Raw genomic sequence first — 21,650 nt, forward strand, 5'->3', positions numbered from 1 at the left:
ACACACACACACACATAATTTATATTGTTCGTTACTTATTGCACTACCTCAACCCTTGTGTTTATTTCATCTGCTGCTATATCTATATTTATATTTATGTTAATCACTATTTTGCACTACCTCAACCGCTGCTACTGTATTTTTGCACGATACATGTTGTCAGGCCGCTATATATATGTTACAATCATATATGTTATTAGTTATATGGTTTTTTCTATAGTTTCTCAAAGTTGTACATCATTTCATTTTGTTTTATTTTTTATTTCTGCACGTTTTTTTTCTTTTTTTTGGCGCTAAGTGTCTTGTGTTTTTGTGTTGTCTTTTTTGTACTTATTGTTTTTGCATGTTGCTCTGTTTGCACCTAGCTGCACACTGTGCACTTTATGTGGCTTGGACAAACTTCTGTTCTGTTGTTGGTTTTTTTGTGTTTTTGATCTTTATGTTGTATGTTTCTGTAGCACCAGGTCCTGGAGAAACGTTGTTTCATTTCACTATGTACTGCATCAGATATATGTGGTTAAAATGACAATAAAAGCTTCTTGAATCTTGAATCTTGAATCTTTATGGACCTTGCTTTGGTCACTGATGTGCAGTCATGTTGGAACAGGAAGGGGTCATCCCCAAACTGTTCCCACAAAGCATGAAATTGTCCAAAATGTCTTGAAGCATTAAGAGTTCCTTTTACTGGAACTAAGGGGCCGAGTCCAACCCCTGAAAAACAACACCTGAACCTAATGATTTGGAGGGGTGTCCCAAAACTTTAGTGTATACTGTAGTAGAGAAGAGATAATAGCTTGAGATAACCACCATTTTGAAGATGACATTTGATAGACAGAACATTTCTGCCTTTGCCAAAGCATTCATCATTTGCTGTCCTGGGACTCAATGCCAGGTCACATTATGACTCCTGACTACAGGACTTAAGAGTTCTCCTTTTTTATACTCTATGTAAGTAATGTATGAAGTAATGCTTTGTATGATTTTTTGGGGGAAAATAGCACTAAACCGATTGAGAGGTGGAAAGAATCGACTCTTATTACCGAGTCAAATGATCCGACTCACTGAACCGGAATTATCATCACTTTCCACCTGTAATACAGAACGATAGTCACCGCCCACTCCCGGCTTCTGATAGGTCCATGCAGCGTCTTGCTAACCTATGATTGGTCGCTTATGAATTGAACTCGGCTTTGAACCCCGCCCACTTGGGGTTTTAGCAGAGATTCCATTTTACAGCCCTTTGCTTTTCGGCGTTTAAAAAACTTTTGTACAAGCAGCCACGTGTACATATACAACATGAGTCTTAGAAATGTATAACCAATCCTATTGAGGAGGAGGAGGAGGATGATGATGATGATGATGATGATGATGATGATCAAAATGACAAGAAGACTTTAAAGGTAGGTGTTTGTGTACCTTTTTACAATAATCCGGAAGTTTCATTCCTGCCTCTACGAGATTAAAGTCAGCCTTTTCACGCATGAATATATATATATATATATATATATATATAATGTGTGTGTGTGTGTTATACATATTGTATATATATATATATATATATATATATATATATATATATATATATATATATATATATATATATTCATGCAGTCTCCTTTGCTTTAAATCAAACAAACAAAACAGGTTCTAATGTGTTGTGTAAAGGTGTAGTCACGTGCGCTCACGTCGGTTCACCGAAACTGCGTCTAAAAAAGGAATCCCGTCAACGCCTCATGAGTGTCGAGGTGTGTTTGTCTTCTGTCTGTTTGTGAGAGAAGATGCATAGAGACACACACACACACACACACACACACGAGAGTCAGTTCCATCGGCGCAAGTTCACGTGAGCCTGCTCAAGACGGACAGGCACGCGCCGCCGGACACCGTGAATAGGTCAGTCGTCGAAAATCCATCACATCTCTCCCTTATTCCCCCATTCTATCAGCTATTCACATCTCCCAAATCTCATCAGGAGCTTAAAAAGAATGATCTAAGGCATTAAAGACCAGTCTCGCGCTCTGCTTTCATTGCTGAGTCTCTGGATTTAATGCAGATGACTGACCGGAAGTGTGGAAAGATTTGCTCATAAGATGTACGAGTTGTCAGTGATATTATAGCATTGTGTTAACCACTACCAGTACGTTAAACCTAGTCTGATCACGTGGTCTTGATAAGGCGGCGTTTTACTGCTTGATTAGGTTGACTTGCCTGTGTTTAACACATTTATAAATGGTTTATAACCCCTACACAACAGGGTGTGTAGAGTCACCTGCACACTACACACTAACAGGTCTGCATTTCTGTCTAATGATGATTATTAGAAATGCATCGTTTGCTTAATACAAGTGATACAGTGAGCTCTGAATCCTGAAATCTTACATACTGAGAAAAAATATCTGCAAATCTTTACTTCTTAGGAGTCCATCAGTCCATCTCGTGGATAGAAAAGCAGTGGCTGGACGATCTTACCCAGAGGTTCTCGTGCCCAGGGATGTAACCCCACGTGTAGGATAGAAGCGAGCGACTGTTTTGCGACAGTAAGTCGTATCATTACCTTTCACCTGATGAGAATTCGGTTTGGATTTACGTTGTTATATACACTGGTCAGGTATAACATTCTGATTACTGACCGGTGAAGTGAAGAAGACCGATGTTATCTCCTCATCATGGCACCTGTTAGTGGGTGGGATATATTAGAGGCAGCAGGTGAACATTTTGTCCTCAAAGTTGATGTGTTAGAAGCAGGAAAAATGGACAAGCGTAAGGAGTTTGACCAAAATGGCCAAATTGTGATGGCTAGACCACTGGATCAGAGCATCTCCAAAACTGCAGCTCTTGTGAGGTGTTCCCAGTCTGCAGTGGTCAGTATCTATCAAAAGTGGTCCAAGGAAGGAACAGTGGTGAACCAGCGACATGGTCATGGGCGGTCAAGCCTCATTGATACACGTGGGGAGCAAAGGCTGGCCCGTGTGATCCGAGCCAACAGACGAGCTACTGTTGCTCAAACTGCTGAAGTAGTTAATGCAGGTTCTGACAGAAAGGTGTCAGAATACACAGTATATGGGTCAGGGCTGTTTTGGCAGCGGACCAACACAATATTAGGCAGGTGGTCATAATGTTTTGCCTGATCAGATCATATATATATATATATATATATATATATATATATATAAATGACATACTGTATAAGTAACGTGTTGACAATAACACTTCCTTTAAGCAGTTATAAAGGCTGGATGTTGAATATCAGCTTTCACGCGGGTTACGTAACGATGCGGTCAGGACACCGTTCACGTCCAGTGGTTAGTGGCTGTACATCAGGATCTCAGTCAGAACTCTGAATTATAAACTTCTTTAACGCTTAAAAAATTAATTAAATCTCATTTAGGTCCAAGGGAATAACACTGTCCTATAACTGAGTTCTGTTCTTTTCACATTACACACACGAACGGTCAGGACTTCCTCTGATTTCTCAGACCTTATCACAATAAAAGTCCTTCAGTAAGCGTTATGTTATATTTCAAATCAGACAGTAAACTAATAAAGTCCTCAACATGTTAGCTCTCATGGTTCAGCTTGTGTGTGTGTGTGTGTGTGTTGAGATTCTCTGTTTATTCTCTGATGAATGGTACAGTAAAAGCATTTGACCAGTGAAGCCCAATGACTGTTTCTGTTTACTTTCTCACTTACTGTGTACTAAAATACACACATACACACACACACACACACACATTTTTGTACAGCAGTGGGAACATTTGTTGTGTTTTGTGCAAACATTATAGTGTTTGTAATTGTGACAGGTGAAAACATGTTTATACCAGAGACAGACTTCTACAGTATATACTGTGTGTGTGTGTGTGTTTGTGCGTGTCTGTCTGTCCATGTTTCTGCTTGTGTGTGTCCATATTTGTGGATTCAGGTATGTGTGCATGTGTGTGTCCGTGTTTCTGCACGTGTGTGTGTCCGTGCGCACATGTTTGTGTGTCCATGTTTGTGTGTCCGTGTGTTACACTTACACAGCTGTGATAAACACACACACACACACTTACACAGCCGTGATAAACACACACACACACACACACACACTTATACAGCCGTGATAAACACACACACACACACACACACACACACTTATACAGCCGTGATAAACACACACACACACACACACACTTACACAGCCGTGATAAACACACACACACACACACACACTTACACAGCTGTGATAAACACACACACACACACACTTACACAGCTGTGATAAACACACACACACACACACACAGCTGTGATAAACACACACACACACACACTTACACAGCTGTGATAAACACACACACACACACACTTACACAACTGTGATAAACACACGCACACGCACGCAAACACACACACAAACACGCGCGCGCACACACACAAACACGCACACACAAACATGCGTGTGTAGCACGGCTGTGTGTGTGTGTGTGTGTTTATCACAGCTGTGTAAGTGTGTGTGTGTGTGTTTATCACAGCTGTGTAAGTGTGTGTGTGTGTTTATCACAGCTGTGTAAGTGTGTGTGTGTGTGTTTATCACAGCTGTGTAAGTGTGTGTGTGTGTTTATCACGGCTGTGTAAGTGTGTGTGTGTTTATCACAGCTGTGTAAGTGTGTGTGTGTGTGTTTATCACGGCTGTGTGTGTGTGTTTATCACAGCTGTGTAAGTGTGTGTGTGTGTGTGCGTGTGTGTGTGTGTGTGTGTGTGTGCGTGTGTTTGTGTACACTACCAGTCAAAAGTTTGGACACACCTTCTAATTCCATGGTCTTTCCTGATGTTTATTTCTTTCTACATTGTAAAACAATGCTGAAGGCGGCCGAAATCCGCAATAATGTCGTTTGAACAGTTGATGTTGAGATATGTCTGCTACTGATGCTCTGTAAAGCCTTCATAACGCCTCTAATCTGAGGTGCTGTTAATTGGTGATTTCTGAGGCTGGTCACTCTAAATGAACTTCTCCTCTGCAGCAGAGGTCAGTTTTGGTCTTGCTTTACTGGGATGGTCTTCATGTGAGCCAGTTTCATCATGGTGCTTGATGGGTTCTGCAAATGCACTTGACAATACTGTTCTTGCAAGAACTATTCCAGAACACCTGACCTTCGTGTCTTAAAATAACAACTGACTGGTTTTTGTTGTCGTTACATATGGATTACTGAAGTCCATGTGTGTTATTTCATAGTTTTGAAATCTCCAGTATTGTTCTAGAATGTAGAAAATAAATCCCTAAACAAAAAACATTGAATTAAAAGGTGTGTCCAAGCTTCTGACTGGTAGTGTATGCATGCATGCGTGCGTGTGCATATATGTGTGTGTGTGTGTGTGTGTAACTACACATTTAAAACAACTACAAACTTAAAGCTTCTGTCTCTCTGTCCATTTCTGTTTCTCTGTCCTCTTTTGTCTCTCTGTCCTCTTCTCTCTCTCTCTCTCTCTCTCTCCTCTGCTGTCTCTCTGTGTAGAGGTTTTTCTGAAAGCTCCGCTCTACACAGATGGACATGGAGGAGCAAAACGTATCATCAGTCACAGAGAAGACGTCACTCAATCACTCTCACGTGCCGAGATCTCCCACGTCCAAAGAAAACAGTCCAGATGCACAGCAGGTAAGATGGAGAGTGTATATAGACGCTGGGATCTGTGGTTATAGAGCTTTATAGAGCAGATATAAACATGTCTTTTGTCTGCATGTCTCTCACAGAAAGGAGGCTGGGAGTTGATGGAAAGCCTCCGCGAGCCGAACACCAACGTCCAGAAACCGAGCAAGCAGGAAGGCTTCCTGCTGAAGAGGAGGAAGTGGCCGATGAAAGGCTGGCACAAGGTCAGTGCCTTATCTTTTATTTTATTTTCTTTATATTGAGACACGCCCACTTTATCACTCATTCGGTGTGACGTCTCTGAGATTTATTAATCATAATTGTGTTTATTTCCTGGCAGAGATACTTTCTTTTGGACAGAGGGATCCTAATGTATGGCAAAACATTAGCTGATGTGAGTATACAACACACACACCCACACACACACACACACACACACGTACACAAACATTAAAAAAGTCTAAAGGTTTCCGCTTTAATTTTCATACTTTTTTTGTGATTGTTTGCATTCTGAAATTTCACACACACATACACCGGTCAGCCATAACATTCTGACCACTGACCGGTGAAGTGAATGAGACTGATGATCTCCTCATCATGGCACCTGTTAGTGGGTGGGATATATTAGGCAGCCTTTGGTCCTGAAAGTTGATGTGTTAGACGCATGAAAAATGAACAAGCCTAAGGATTTGACCGGGTTTGACCAAGAGGGCCAAATTATGATGGCTAGACCACTGAATCAGAGCATCTCCAAAACTGCAGCTCTTGTGGTGGTGGTCCTGGTCTATAGTGGTCAGTATCTATCAAAAGTATCCTTTAAGCCCATGGAGGCTCATCTGCAATGGTCAGTATCCATAAAAAATATCCTTAAAGGATCTGCTGCTAACATCTTGGTGCCAGATACCACAGCACACCCTTCAGGGAGTCCATGCCTCGACCAGTCAGGGCTGTTTTGGCCACAAATTCAGATAAAGGATGTCATGTCCTATTTTGAACACATTGTCTGTCTGTGTTTTGTGTTAAGCTGAAGAAGGGGAAAATCCGCGGCCGTATCGACATTGGTCTCTCCGTCATGTCCATCAATAAAAAGACCATGTGTATCGATCTGGACGCAGAGGACAGTATTTACCATTTGAAGGTGACCACACACACACACACACACACACACACACACCCATAGACGCTTTCATCCTCTTATGTAATCTTTTTGAATATTGTTTTCCTAGGTGAAGTCACGCGAGCAGTTCGACGACTGGGTGGGTCAGCTCCGAAATCACCGCATGTTCCGTCAGAATGAGATCGTCATGGATCCTCAAGAGCGCCACCTACACTCCGACTCCTCCTCACTCAGAAGGGTATCGCTTTCCCTCTGACGGTCCAACAGTGCCGCTTGGACAGAACCCAACTAACTGGATAGGAAGAGAACATGGTGGTTCTGTCATGCTAGTAACGTAACTCACTAATGATGCTAACAATGAAGCTTAAATACTAATGAGCGCTAATTCCAAAGAAAAAATGTGAGCGTGAGCGCACTCTTCAGCATCATCGAACATCTGAGCTAAACTTGTGTCTTTAGAGTGTTATACACTTGCACTAGAAATGAATATAGTGGCAGTCGTTGCTAATGCTAACGCTAGTGTCCAAGCGGTCATTTGACTGTCCGGCTTCACCTGTTCCTTTGACTGAGGATGTTGAAAGAGACTCCTTCTCTAAATGTTTAACAGAAAACCTCTCAATGATTAGGATTTATTTAGATTTATTTATTTAAGTTAAGAATATAGGACGTCCTTTATGACTTAGCTGTTGCTATGGAAACATTAATGTGTTGGTGATATATTTTCTGTAAAAATAATAATACTCTTTATTACCTCACATTGATCATTGATCAGATGTTTCCCTAAAATCCTCTAAACTCCTGGATTTAATTCTATTCTCTTATTCTCTCTCCCTCTATTCTCTTATTCTCTCTCTCCCTCTCCATCCCTCATTCCTCTCTCTCTCTCTCTCTCTCTCTCTCTCTCTCTCTCTCTTTCTATCTCTCCCTCTATTCTCTTATTCTCCCTCTCTCTCTCTCTTCCTCTCTCTCTATCCTCTCTCTCTTTTTCTTTCTCCCCCTCTTTCTCTCTCTCTCTCTCTCTCTCTCTCTCTCTCTCTGCAGCGAGCAGTTCTATCTAAACAGCCTTCTCACCTATCGAAGACCAGTTGGTTCCAGAGCTCAGAAGACATGAAGAAATGCTGTAGAGGTACGAGCAGCACAAAGTGTACCTGTTCGCACCTTTTTCATCTCTTCAGTATTGTTTCTGTTCCTCAAACTCTTTCCAATTTCCTTTTCGCAGAACTCTCGGAGTGTGAATCGTCTCTGCTGGAACTCAATCTGCTGTTGAAGAATATGGAAGTGTTGCAGCGCACCTTCTCTGCCTCCACTATCAACACTGTGCAGGTCAGCTTCCTCACCTTCTCTGAGCTTCCTCACCCTCTTTGAGCTTCCTCACCCTCTGTGAGCTTCCTCACCTTCTATGAGCTTCCTCACCTTCTATGAGCTTCCTCACCTTCTCTGAGCTTCCTCACCCTCTTTGAGCTTCCTCACCCTCTGTGAGCTTCCTCACCCTCTGTGAGCTTCCTCACCTTCTCTGAGATTCCTCACCCTCTGTGAGCTTCCTCCCTTCTAGGAGCTTCCTCACCTTCTAGGAGTTTCCTCACCTTCTAGGAGCTTCCTCACCCTCTGTGAGCTTCCTCACCCTCTGTGAGCTTCCTCACCTTCTATGAGCTTCCTCACCTTCTATGAGCTTCCTCCCCTTCTGTGAGCTTCCTCACCCTCTATGAGCTTCCTCACCCTCTGTGAGCTTCCTCATCTTTTATGAGCTTCCTCACCTTCTGTGAGCTTCCTCACCCTCTATGAGCTTCCTCACCTTCTATGAGCTTCCTCACCCTCTGTGAGCTTCCTCACCTTCTAGGAGCTTCCTCACCCTCTGTGAGCTTCCTCACCTACCATGAGCTTCCTCACCCTCTGTGTAAGCTTCCTCACCTTCTATGAGCTTCCTCACCTTCTAGGAGCTTCCTCACCCTCTGTGAGCTTCCTCACCTACTATGAGCTTCCTCACCCTCTGTGAGCTTCCTCATCTTCTCTGAGCTTCCTCACCCTCTGTTTATATGTGTTTCCTCCAGAACAGCTTCTATACTTTCTTCTCTGGTCTAATTCTCGCTCTGCTTCGGTTCTGACAGACTGAAGTTCCCAAGAAAGAGAAGAAAAGTACGAGGAGATGGAGGTCCAGAAAACAGAGAAAAAATAGAAAGCACTCCCTGCAGGTGCAGCAGAAACAGTTTTAAGTTTAAATTATTAAGTGCTGGTGGTTTAAGTGAATTAATAATAATAATAATAATAATAATAATAATAATCTCCTGTCTCATCAACTCAGGCTTCATCTTCTCATCTGAACGATTCAAACCCGAACCTGACCTCATCTGAAACTTGCTGTCCAGAGTCACATCTGGACTCTCCAGACTCGCCCACTGATGCCTCGCAGCTACAGGAGGACTTCTGCAGGCTGGCCAGCAATGGTGAGTTACTGTCCTAGGGAGAGAAAAAAAGAGTTTTTATTTCCTATTTAATCTTTAATTTGCATTCAGCCGGTGATATGAAGCACTTAACCCTCTCAGCACTTAACCCCTGTCTCTGTGTTTAGTGTGTGTGACGCTGAAATCCACATACACCTCTCTGTGTTCAGAGAGAGACAGAGTGAGATGCAGTCTGGAATTAAAGAGCATTCATGATAAGGTGTGTGACCGATGATGATGATGATGATAAGATAAGTATATTATAATGCACTATAACAACACAGGTCCATTTGAAGACAACAGAAAGGACACCTTGTGTTTAAGGAAGTAAATTGTGACACGAGATTCCAGCTTAAGAACCGAATCCATCTTTCATACGATCCTCAGGACATGACGGACGGACCCACACACCTCCTGCACCAGGTCTCAAGTGAGATGCGAGGCTCGATCCCCGAGTCGCTGTCGGAGTTCTTCGATGCGAAAGAGTTCCTGCTGTCTTCCAGCTCCTCTGAGAATGAGGTCAGAGCGCAAAGCAAAAGTGGGCGGAGTAAAGGATGTTGCTGGTTCCGTGTCTTCATGTTTGTTTATGTTTGTGTGCACACTCAGGCCTCGGATAATGATTCCTGCTTGAGTGACGCGAGTGATAATGTTTCAGTGGATCTCAGCAGCAGCGAGGGAGGGATGGAGAAGGATAACATGGGTAAAACATTTACACACACATACACACACACAATGTGTATTAACATCTCTCTATCATCTACACTGGTAAGGCATAACATTATGACCACCTGCCACGGTCCCCCCATTTTCCTGCCAAAACATCCTTGACCCATCGAGGCATGGACTCCACTGAAGGTGTGCTGTGGGATCTGGCACCAAGATGCTTTAAGTCCTGTAAGTTCTCAGGTGGGGCCTCCATGGGCTTAAAGGACACTTTTGTTATATGCTGACCACTGCAGACCAGGAACACCACCACAAGAGCTGCAGTTTTGGACATGCTCTGATCCAGTGGTCTAACCATCACAGTTTGGCCAGATAATCAGTATTATTCACCTCACCGGTCAGTGCTCAGATTGTTATGGCTGATTCGTGTGTGTGTTTTTGTGTGTGTCCAGACAAAAGCATGGTACAGCGGCGCTTAAGGTTACCCAGTGCGTGTGTGAGTGGGGGTGTGAATTTATGGAGCATTCTCTATTCCAACATTGGGAAGGACCTCTCCAAGGTGGCCATGCCGGTGCAGCTCAACGAGCCGGTCAACACACTGCAGAGACTCTGTGAGGAGATGGAGTACTGCCATCTACTGGACACAGCTGCACACACACAGGACCCACAAATGCGCATGGTGAGAGCAAAACTCACTGGTCACTCAGACTAATAGTGGGTAGTCTCTGACTGACACTGCAGATAACTTTCTGTCACCATGAACCAGTCTGGCCAGTCTTCTCTGACCTCTGTCATCAACACAGAGCTCTATATAAACTCTACAGACTGTAATACATGAAGAGTCTGAGAAACTGGCACCTCATTCTCTCAGAGCTTGTGACCACAGGTGAGGGCTGGGATGTAGACTGACCAGTAATTTTAGTATCAGAAGAGGTGCATTTACCAGTAACCATGGTAATATGGGGTTACTTGAGTTTATATGACCTTTACCGAGTCACGAGTATTAGTTTAATCACTAAAATAGTCAGTGAATAGGTGTGTGTGTGTGTGTGGGGGAATTTACAGCACATCATGTATTTCTGTACAGTGATTCACATGAATATGACTCTTGAGTAGTCTGGAGGAAAAGTATGACTGTCATCTATCGGTACAGACATTACAACACACACCTACACACACACACACACACTTCACTTTAATAGGAACGCCTGCTCCAGTTATCCAGTCATGTGGCAGCGCTGCAGTGCTTAAAAATCATGCAAAGTTCACATCAAACATCAGAATCCTGTAACTGTGAGATGGTTCTAGTTTGTATATTTCAGAAGTTGCTGATCTCTCCTTGTTGATGAGAGAGGTCAATGGAGAATGACCGGTAAAGTCAGGAAAGTCCAACTCAAATGATCACTCTTTATCATCAGAAAATCGTCTCTGAACCTGACGTTCCTCAAACGATAAAATCGCTCTTTGAGATATTGTACATCCTGAATTTGAACCTCAGATAAAGATGACCCTCTGTGTGTGTGTGTGTGTGTGTGTGTGTGTGTGTGTGTGTAGGTGTATGTTGCAGCATTCGCAGTGTCTATGTATGCGTGTACGTATACCAGAGCAGGGAAAAAACCCTTTAACCCTTTACTGGGAGAGACGTACGAGTGTGAGCGTCCAGACAAGGGCTTCCGCTTCATCTCGGAGCAGGTACAAGACCACACAAATACACACACACACACACACACACACACACACAGGGTTTCTTTTTCCCTTATATAAGTACTGGCTCATGCACACTTCACTACTTGTTCCTCAGGTAAGCCACCACCCACCGGTGTCTGCATGCCACTGCGAATCCAAGAACTTCACACTTTGGCAAGGTGAGAACACACACACACACTCACACACACACTCACAGAGATGTAGCCTAAATTATCGATACCCTTAGAACAGAACCTTTGCTTTTATCACCTGGATAAAAAAAATGAAAAAATGACCATGGACATAAAATATTGTGACCTTTAACCTAACTGGAGGAAACAGTTCTAGTTCTAGTTTCTTGCCTTCTTTCTCCCAACTGAGATTGGAGCTCCATACAGGCCACTTCAGTACAGTCCAACGTTTTCTTCTAATCCATTCCTGGGTGCTTTTTGTGGTCATTATCCTGCTGGACGACCCATGACTTGTGACTCAGAGACAGCTTTCTGATTCTAGGCTGTTTATTTCTCATTGACTCATGGTACCTGGTGATGGAGGCACTGACCCTCAGCTTTTCCTTCTCTTTTCCATGTTTAATCTGAGTCACATTCATACACTGTATTGGCAAAAGTTTTGGGACACCCCTCCAAATCATTGAAGTCAGGGGTTTGGTCTCGGCCCCTTAGTTCCAGTGAAAGGAACTCTTAATGCTTCAGCTTCATACCAAGATATTTTGGACAATTGCATGCTCTTTGTGGGAACAGTTTGGGGATGACCCCTTCCTGTTCCAACATGACTGCACACCAGTGACCAAAGCAAGTGGTATCTGAAATAAACTGAAATATCGTGACTAACCTCAGAGAAGAACAAGTCAACTTTGCTGGTGTTTTATAGCAGTGTTCTGTCTCATATTTGTGTGTGTGTGTGTGTGTGTATGAGCGAGTGAGTATACATGTGTGTGTATACATGTGTGTATAAGTGAGTGTGTATACATGTGTGTATAAGTGAGTGTGTATACGTGTGTGTGTGTGTGTGTGTGTGTGTATATATGTGTATAAGAGAGTGTTTGTGTGTGTGTGTGTATACATGTGTATGTGTGAGTGTGTATAAATGTGTATACATGTGTGTATAAGTGAGTGTGTGTGTGTGTGTGTATACATGTGTATAAGTGTGAGTGTGTATAAATGTGTATACATGTGTGTGTGTATACATGTGTGTATAAGTGAGTGTGTATACATGTGTGTATAAGTGAGTGTGTATACGTGTGTGTGTGTGTGTGTGTATACATGTGTATAAGAGAGTGTTTGTGTGTGTGTGTGTATACATGTGTATAAGTGTGAGTGTGTATAAATGTGTATACATGTGTGTGTGTATACATGTGTGTATAAGTGAGTGTGTATACGTGTGTGTATAAGTGAGTGTGTATACGTGTGTGTGTGTGTATACATGTGTATAAGAGAGTGTTTGTGTGTGTGTGTATACATGTGTATAAGTGTGAGTGTGTATAAATGTGTATAAGTGAGTGTGTATAAATGTGTATAAGTGTGAGTGTGTATAAATGTGTATAAGTGAGTGTGTATAAATGTGTATAAGTGAGTGTGTATAAATGTGTATAAGTGTGAGTGTGTATAAATGTGTATAAGTGTGAGTGTGTATAAATGTGTATAAGTGAGTGTGTATAAATGTGTATAAGTGAGTGTGTATAAATGTGTATAAGTGTGAGTGTGTATAAATGTGTATAAGTGTGTGTGTGTATATATATGTATGAGTATGTGTGTATACATGTGTATAAGAGTGTGTGTGTGTGTGTGTGTGTGTGTGTGTACATATGTTAAAATATGTTTAGATGTTAAACACAGCCTGGTCTTTCTTAGATGTCCGGTGGAAGAACAAATTTTGGGGCAAGTCCATGGAGATTGTCCCAGTGGGAACCATCCATATAGCGTTGCCATGGTAATCATTCTGTCTCCCGCTACTTAATAAATCACTCACCGTCCAGTTGTGGAATTTTCCTTCATTTTTCATATTCCTCTGTCTCCCTTCATCATAGTGTTGGGGATCATTATGAGCTGAACCGGGTCACTTCCTGTATCCATAACATCCTAAGCGGTGAGCGCTGGATAGAACATTACGGTGAGATGACCATCAAAAACACCACGACTGCAGAAGACACCAGCATCTGTAAAGTTACCTTCCTTAAGGTAAAACTCAGCTTCGGGTCAGTTTCTCAACAATGACCTGCTGTGGGTACATGGACGTTCATTCATTCAATAAAGCATGGTCAACTTTAGTTCTGGACTACAGGTCATTTGGGGTACACGATGGATTTAGTCTAGGTGTGTGTATATGGGATACACTGATCAGCCATAATATTATGACCACCTGCCTCATATATTGTGTTTTGCTGCCAACAAAGCCATGACCCATCGAGGCATAGACTCCACTAGATCCCTGAAGGTGTGCTGTGGGATCTGGCACCAAGATGTTAGCAGCGGATACTTTTGATGGATACTGACCTATGCAGTGGTCATAATGGTATGCCTGATCAGTGTATATATACATAGAGAGAGAGAGATCTATTAGTATAACAGGAAGAGAGAGAGTGTGTGATGAAAAGGAAATGATTTAATAGCAAAACCCTCTCTAAACACCAGCACAGGTCATGCCCGAGTCACTTAGCGGTCAGCGTAAATGTCTGTGGCATATTTTTTTAGTTCTCTTAGCGTGCTCGGTAACGAACATCAACTGGATGTCATGGCAACGGAAGATGATAAACCTACTAACCTTCAGTGGTGTGAAAAGGTTTTTCCCCCTTTTTTATTTTTTTACATATTTGTCACACTTAAAAGATTCAGATCATCAAACAAATTTTAATATTACACAAAGATAATGCAGTAAATACAAAATGCAGCAGGACAATCATCCCAAACACACCAGCAGGTCCACCTCTGGATGGCTCAAGAAAAACAAAATGAAGCCCAGATAGCAAAATAGGTCTGGCCCAGATCTGGCCCACACATGCACTAGGCCAACATACCACAAAGAATGATGGCCCTTTGGTGGCCCATATCTGGTTTGCCAGAGGTGGGCCAAACATGGGCCAGCACTGGGCCACACCACATAAACCAAAACATAACCGGGTCACATCTGGCATGCCATCATATAAACAGTGCCATCACTGCCAGACCTGGTCCACATCTGGTTGACATACCCCTTGCCATACCAGAACTCAGCCAGCAGTGCCGGCTTAATGTCAGATCTGGCCCAGAGCCGTCTGCTACGTGGGAGGTTTTGGAGTGACCAAGTCAAAGTCCGGACTTAAATCTGATTGAGATGCTGTGGAATGACCTTAAACAGTCCACTCATGCTCGAAAAACCTCCAATGTGGCTGAATTAAAACAATTTTGCAAAGAAGAGTGGGCCAAAATTCCTCCACAGCCATGTGAAAGACTCATGGGCAGTTATCGCAAATGCTTGATTGCAGTTGTTGCTGCAAAGGGTGGCACAACCAGTTATTAGATTTAGGGGGCAATTAATTTTTCACGTAGGGTCAGGTAGGTTTGGACAGCTTTTTCTTCCTTTAATAAATGAAATAATCATTTAAAAACTGTGTTTTGTATTTACTGCATTATCTTTGTGTAATATTACAATTTGTTTGATGATCTGAATCTTTCAAGTGTGAGAAATATGCAAAAAAAATTAAAAACAGGACGGGGCAAAAACTTTTTCACACCACTGTACTTGTTTATACTTTACTGATTTAGATGAATAGTTATCTTCTTTTGGTTATTGAATCCATGTGCAGTAAAATCTGTTGCATTTTTAATTTATTTATTTATTTAGTGTTGTGTTTGTTTGTACAGTGAGGGAAAAAATGATTTGATCCCCTGTTGATTTTGTACATTTGCCGACTGACAAAGAAATGATCAGTCTGTAATTTTAATGGTAGGTTTATCTGAACAGTGAGAGACAGAATAACAACAAAAAAATCCAGAAAAACACATTTCAGAAAAGTTATACATTGATTTGCATTTTATTGAGTGAAATAAGTATTTGACCCCTTTGCAAAACATGACTTAGTACTTGGAGGCAAACCCTTTTTGGCAATCACCGACGTCAGACATTTCTTGTAGTTGGCCACCAGGTTTGCACACATCTCACATCTCAAGGAATTTGGGCCCACTCCTCTTTGCATCCACGACCCATTTTCAATGTCCTGGCTGAGGGAAGGAGGTTCTCACTCAAGATTTGACGGTACATGGCTCCGTCCATCGTCCCTTTGATGCGGTGCGGTTGTCCTGTCCCCTTAGCAGAAAAACACCCCAAAAGCATAATGTTTCCACCTCCATGTTTGACGGTGGGGATGGTCTTCTTGGAGTCATAGGCAGCATTCCTCCTCCTCCAAACACGGCGAGTTGAGTTGATGCCAAAGAGCTGGATTTTGGTCTCATTTGACCACATGACCTCTGAATCATTCAGATGTTCACTGGCAAACTTCAGATGGTCCTGTACATGTGCTTTCTTTAGCAGGGGGACCTTGCGGGCGCTACTGGATTTCAGTCTTTCACAGCGTAGTGTGTTACCAATTGTTTTCTTGGTGACTATGGTCCCAGCTGCCTTGAGATCATTGACAAAATCCTCCAGTGTAATTCTGGGCTGATTCCTTGCCATTCTCATGATCACTGAAACTCCATGAGGTGAGATCTTGCATGGAGCCCCAGACCGAGGAAGATTGACAGTCCTTTTGTGTTTGTTCCATTTGGGAATAATCGCACCAGCTGTTGTCACCTTCTCACCAAGCTGCTTGGAGATGGTCTTGTAGCTCATTCCAGCCTTGTGTAGGTCTACAATCTTGTCCCTGACATCCATGGCCATGATGGAGAGTTTGGAATCTGATTGATAGCTTCCTTCTGTGGACAGGTGTCTTTCATACAGTTAAGGAGCTGAGACTCCCCGAGAGTGCTCCTACTGTAATCTCAGCTCCTTACCTGTATAAAAGACACCTGGGAGCCAGAAATCTTTCTGATTGATAGGGGATCGAATACTTATTTCACTCATTAAAATGCAAATCAATGTAGAACTTTTCTGAAATGCGTTTTTCTGGATTTTTTTGTTGTTATTCTGCCTCTCACTGTTCAAATACACCTACCATTAAAATTACAGACTGATCATTTCTTTGTCAGTGGGCAAACGTACAAAATCAGCAGGGGATCAAATCATTTTTTCCCTCACTGTATGTTGTTTCTCAGTCCAAGTCTAGAAGCTTAAACATCAATGAGATAGAAGCGGTGGTGACCGATACGGAGGGGCGTGTGGTTCACACACTTTTCGGTAAATGGAACGAGGCCTTGTACCTCGGAAATCCTCCATCAGCCATCTGCATCTGGAGAGCCAGTGAGTAAATAAGTGTACTGTTAAAACATCTGTACTCTTATGATCTTATGATAGATGATTTGTCTGGTGAAATTCTGAGTGTAATTACATTAACTCATGGTGTGTGTGTGTGTGTGTGTGTGTGTGTGAATAGACCCCTTGCCCAAGGACTATGAGCAATTCTACGGCTTCAATCAATTTACTGTTGAACTGAATGAGTTGAATGAGAGTATAAGTCCTTTCCTGCCCCCAACAGATACACGTTTCAGGCCAGACCAGAGGTACACACACACACACACACTTTTCCAAACAAAAATATCCTACCTTCAACCAATTTGTGACCAAACTCCATCTATAGTAGAGGTTCCCAAACATTTTGTCTAAACACCCCCCCCCAAATGGACATTTGGAAAGCCCCAAGCTTTGACCATCCCACGATTTGTTACACTGTATTGCCAAAAGTTTTGGGACACTTCTCTGAATCATTGAATTCAGGTGTGATTTTTCAGGGGTTGGTCTCGGCCCCTAAGTTCCAGTGAAAGGAACTCTTAATGCTTCAGCTTCATACCAAGACATTTTGGACAATTTCATGCTCTTTGTGGGAACAGTTTGGGGATGACCCCTTCCTGTTCCAACATGACTGCACACCAGTGACCAAAGCAAGGTCCATAAAGACATGGATGAGTGAGTTTGGTGTGGAGGAACTTGACTGGCCTGCACAGAGTCCTGACCTCAACCCAATAGAACACCTTTGGGATAGAGTGGAGACTGAGAGTCAGACCTTCTCGTCCAACATCTGTGCCTGACCTGACAAATGGTCTTCTAGAGGAATGGTCAAAGAATTCCCATAAACACACTCCTAAACCTTGTGGACAGCCTTCCCATAAGAGTTGAAGCTGTTATAGCTGCAAAGGGCAGGACAACTCCAACTCTATTACATTCATGTGCATGTAAAGGCAGACGTCCCAAAACATTTGGCAGTATAGTGTATTGTTAACCTAAATGACTAAAGCAAAAAACTGTCTTACCAATTTAGTGGGGAAGATGTGACCATAGCTTGATACAGCTTTTAAGTGTGTTTGCTACACATTAGGGGAAATTTGTCCACTTCTCTTTTTAAATTGAATCACTGTAATATTTCCAAGTTTCACTTTTATAATCTGATCTAATATTAATTTCTCATGTCTTATATTAATATGTAAGATAATAGAATAAAAAAGATAAGGGAGAAGTTCCTCTCCTGATCATATTTGGAAACAGAGGTGATGGCTCAAGTGGTTAAGGCTCTGGGTTGTTGGTCAGAAGATCAGGGTTCAAGCACCAGCATCACCAAGCTCCCACAGTTGGGTCCTTGAGCAAGACCCTTAACCCTCCCCACTCCAGGGGGCTCTATATCATAGCTGACCCTGTGCTGTGACCCCAACCCTTCAAGGCTGGGATATGCGAAGAAGGAATTTCACTGTGCAGTATTGTATATGTGACAAATAAAGTCTGCTTGAGACCTCAGAGAGTGGAAAATGAATTTGAAGCTGTGTTCTGGCATTGTTTCAGGTTGCTGGAGGAAGGAGATATCACTGGAGCTGAAGAACAGAAAGAAAGGATCGAGTCACTGCAGAGGGAGAGAAGGAGATTACTACAAGAGAACAACATGACTCACACACCCAGATTTTTTAAGTATGTAAACGACGCAGGTTTTAAGTACAGTTTTGTATACTGATCAGGCATAACATTATGACCACCCACCTAATATTGTGTTGGTCCGCTGCCGAAAGGGCCCTGACCCGTCATGCACTGTGTATCCTGACACCTTTCAATCAGAACCAGCATTAACTACTTAATGCATCCAGCCTTCACTCCCCACGTGCATCAATATATCCCACCCACTAACAGGTGCCATGATGAGGAGATCATCATTCTTATTCACGTCGGTCACTGCTCAGAATGTTATACCTGACCGGTGTATCTGATATTAGAAATGTTTAGTTTAAAAACAGGACCTACGTCAGATTAACATATTATTAAATTTCCTTTCTCTCTTTATTTTTTGTTAATAGCTGGTCTGAAGATGACTCTTGGATCAGCAATGGCACTTACTGGCAATTGAGGGAAGACCCTGGCTTCAACAGACTGGAGTTCCCTGTGCTGTGGTGATGAGGCTGGGACTTTCCCCATCACGATGTTTGCTGTTTCCTGACACCAAAATATGCTTTTATTCTGCTTTTAAAGCCCACGGTGCACCCATACTTACTGCTGACGAGCCTTGATCGGCTTCTTAAAATCAATGATCCTTGTTCTTTTTATTTTTTGCACATAGGGCAAGTCAAATATCATCCTGTTAATTGTGTTTAAAAGTTGTTTTTTTTCTGCATACAGTGTCATCAGCACTTCCTAATAAGGAGAACTGCTGCTGTGGGATATCAAGAGATAAACCACCACAAATCCAATTAAATATATATCGTAATAATAGAGTGACGTTCACATAATTCACCGATCACAATCTGCTGCACTTTTAAAAGTGTGAATTTTCACTATACTGAAAATCGGTGTTTGTGAGATCCGTAGGTCATCTAAAGGTCATCTTACATGCCTGGAACCACAAAAACCACTGAAGCAATAAAAATGCAATGGCTTACTTCACTGTTTTCTTCACTAGTTTTTATTCTTCTGGTCTTCTGATGGAATTTATTGTCAAAACAAAAAGACAGGTATTAATATTCCCCGTAGAGATTTAATCTTCTTAATAACAAAAGAACATAACAAACATATTTATATTTATAAGAAAATGGACTTTATTGAGGACATTCATATGGTGTAATTTTGGATATTAGCGTATAAGATTAGTTTGCGATCTCTAAAAACACACCAGACCAAACTATTCCAGATTAAAGGAGGTAAGGAGCGCTATAAGAGCAGAGCTGCGTTCATACACACACCACTCCACTTTCCACTGCTGCTGGACTTCCTGTATATCCTGAGTGACCGATGTCTCGTCCAATCAGATGTCTGAATCGTCCTTGTGTGTCATTCTCCATCCTTCCACTTTTCCTGGTTTGGGTCACAGGTTTTTTCTTGGAAATGCAGTGATGTTTTCGTAAAATCCCTGACACCGAAAAGAAGAACTGTGTACAACCACAGAGGTTTATTAGTGACCTCACATTTGGGCTGTGACGCAAACTTTAATTTTTATTCCTTATCATTCCAGCATACACAGCAGGGTTTTTTTTTTTTTTTTACATTTATTTATCTTCACTTACATTCACATTAAAAACATCTCACAGATAAAAAAAATTGTGATGGCTAGACCACTGGATCAGAGCATCTCCAAAACTGCAGCTCTTGTGGGGTGTTCCCGTTCTGCAGTGGTCAGTATCTATCAAAATTGGTCCAAGGAAGGAACAGTGGTGAACCGGAGACAGGGTCATGGATGGCCGAGGCTCATTCATTGATACACACGTGGGGAGTGAAGGCTGGCCCGTGTGAGCCGATCCAACAGACTGTTGCTCAAACTGCTGAAGAAGTTAATGCTGGTTCTGATAGAAAGGTGTCAGAATACACAGTGCACCAGCAACACAATATTGGTCATAATGTTATGCCTGGTCAGTGTATATATAATCGGTAGATTTGCTCTCCTTTTTTTTCCCCAGTGGCCTGATATCTGGTTCATGTACGCAAGAGGAAGAAAATTCTCTTTTCAGGGTTTTCACAATTTCCATTTCCTCCTTTTCTTTTCCCCCAGGCTGTCATTCTGGTCTACAATGTGGTAATAAAGCCATACTTCTCCTTGAGCTATGAAATCCCCTTGTCTGAATACACACACACACACACACACACAAAAAAAAAAAAAAAATCCAACAGCTTCTTTGTCTTGTGTATCTCTCAGTAACTGCTTTATGGATTGCTGGAATTCCTATGTTAAATGCAGTGGTGGGCCATGCATTTCACACCTAGGCCTTCACTGGAGTCCTTCCTGAATTAATCCACTTCTATACCATCATTATGACGCCACGGCAATAGATACTAATCACGCCTCACAAGGAATAGTCAATTTTATTACGGTTACTTTTCTCAAAAAAGTTATTCTTGATGCCGTATGCAGCAAACTGCAATCTCTGGAGGACGCAGTATCCGAAATGAGACGCAGTGAATATAGAAACAGTGTGCATTGTGTCACAGACTCTTATAGCGAACATGAATAAAATTACATTATATATAGCAAAAAAAACACACATTAACACAATTCAGTCTCACACATTTCCTTTCACTGCAGCAAAAAATGGTTCTTGGAAAAAGCTTACCAACTATTTTAAAGAATCAAAAGGATTTTCTTGAAAAGTTCGCCTTGAAAATGCATTTGTAAGGACGTCCGCAACCAAATCGATTTCTTCTCCTCTGTCAGCCATTGAGAGTTAAGATATATACAGTATATATATTATTTAGTTTCTGCGGTTCGCTGCCTCTGATTACTCCAATTATCCAGTCAAAAGACGGGAAATTGCTGACGTAATCGTATGCCTGCTAGATGGCCCCAGTGACGCCAGTGATTGGTTAATGGAACAGTTTCATTGCCACTTATTTTAAGCTACGGGCGCCTGCACTATTGACTCTGAAGGCCTTAAGACCGGGCAAGTCGGCCACTGGCTGAAATATGATTGGATAAATAATCTTATCATAAATATACACTACTGGAAAATGAAATGATTGGGAATAGTTTAATACACATTCATGAAAAAATATTTTAAATATATTAAAATG

General features: G+C 42.0%; 1 protein-coding gene across 2 annotated transcripts; it reads left to right on the forward strand.

Moving 5' to 3' along the window:
- The first annotated feature begins 1,203 nt into the window (after window positions 1-1,203).
- Window positions 1,204-19,535, forward strand: osbpl3a (oxysterol binding protein-like 3a). Of its 2 annotated transcripts, XM_058404837.1 has the most exons (23): window positions 1,204-1,400; window positions 2,418-2,537; window positions 5,493-5,633; window positions 5,729-5,848; window positions 5,965-6,018; window positions 6,649-6,762; window positions 6,851-6,979; window positions 7,783-7,867; window positions 7,961-8,064; window positions 8,847-8,930; window positions 9,041-9,182; window positions 9,308-9,399; window positions 9,567-9,698; window positions 9,786-9,879; window positions 10,295-10,521; window positions 11,397-11,534; window positions 11,644-11,707; window positions 13,400-13,478; window positions 13,576-13,726; window positions 16,775-16,919; window positions 17,053-17,179; window positions 18,450-18,572; window positions 18,953-19,535. In XM_058404837.1, the coding sequence occupies exons 3-23, from the start codon at window positions 5,523-5,525 to the stop codon at window positions 19,047-19,049; spliced, it is 2,412 nt and encodes an 803-aa protein (XP_058260820.1). In that variant the 5' UTR covers window positions 1,204-1,400; window positions 2,418-2,537; window positions 5,493-5,522; the 3' UTR covers window positions 19,050-19,535. The 2 variants fall into 2 exon arrangements, with proteins under 2 accessions (XP_058260820.1, XP_058260821.1); XM_058404838.1 differs by lacking the exon at window positions 2,418-2,537.
- Window positions 19,536-21,650: the final 2,115 nt, after the last annotated feature.

Source organism: Hemibagrus wyckioides, linkage group LG12 (genome assembly GCF_019097595.1).
Source record: "Hemibagrus wyckioides isolate EC202008001 linkage group LG12, SWU_Hwy_1.0, whole genome shotgun sequence".
Classification (NCBI taxonomy): domain Eukaryota; kingdom Metazoa; phylum Chordata; class Actinopteri; order Siluriformes; family Bagridae; genus Hemibagrus; species Hemibagrus wyckioides.

Bases quoted from the DNA above. Each gene is read 5' to 3' on its own strand.
- osbpl3a (XM_058404837.1), top strand. From the start codon at position 5,523: ATGGACATGGAGGAGCAAAACGTATCATCAGTCACAGAGAAGACGTCA. The intron at 8,065-8,846 runs GTCAGCTTCCTC...CGGTTCTGACAG, and splicing joins CCACTATCAACACTGTGCAG to ACTGAAGTTCCCAAGAAAGA. The intron at 9,400-9,566 runs GTGTGTGACCGA...TACGATCCTCAG, and splicing joins TAAAGAGCATTCATGATAAG to GACATGACGGACGGACCCAC.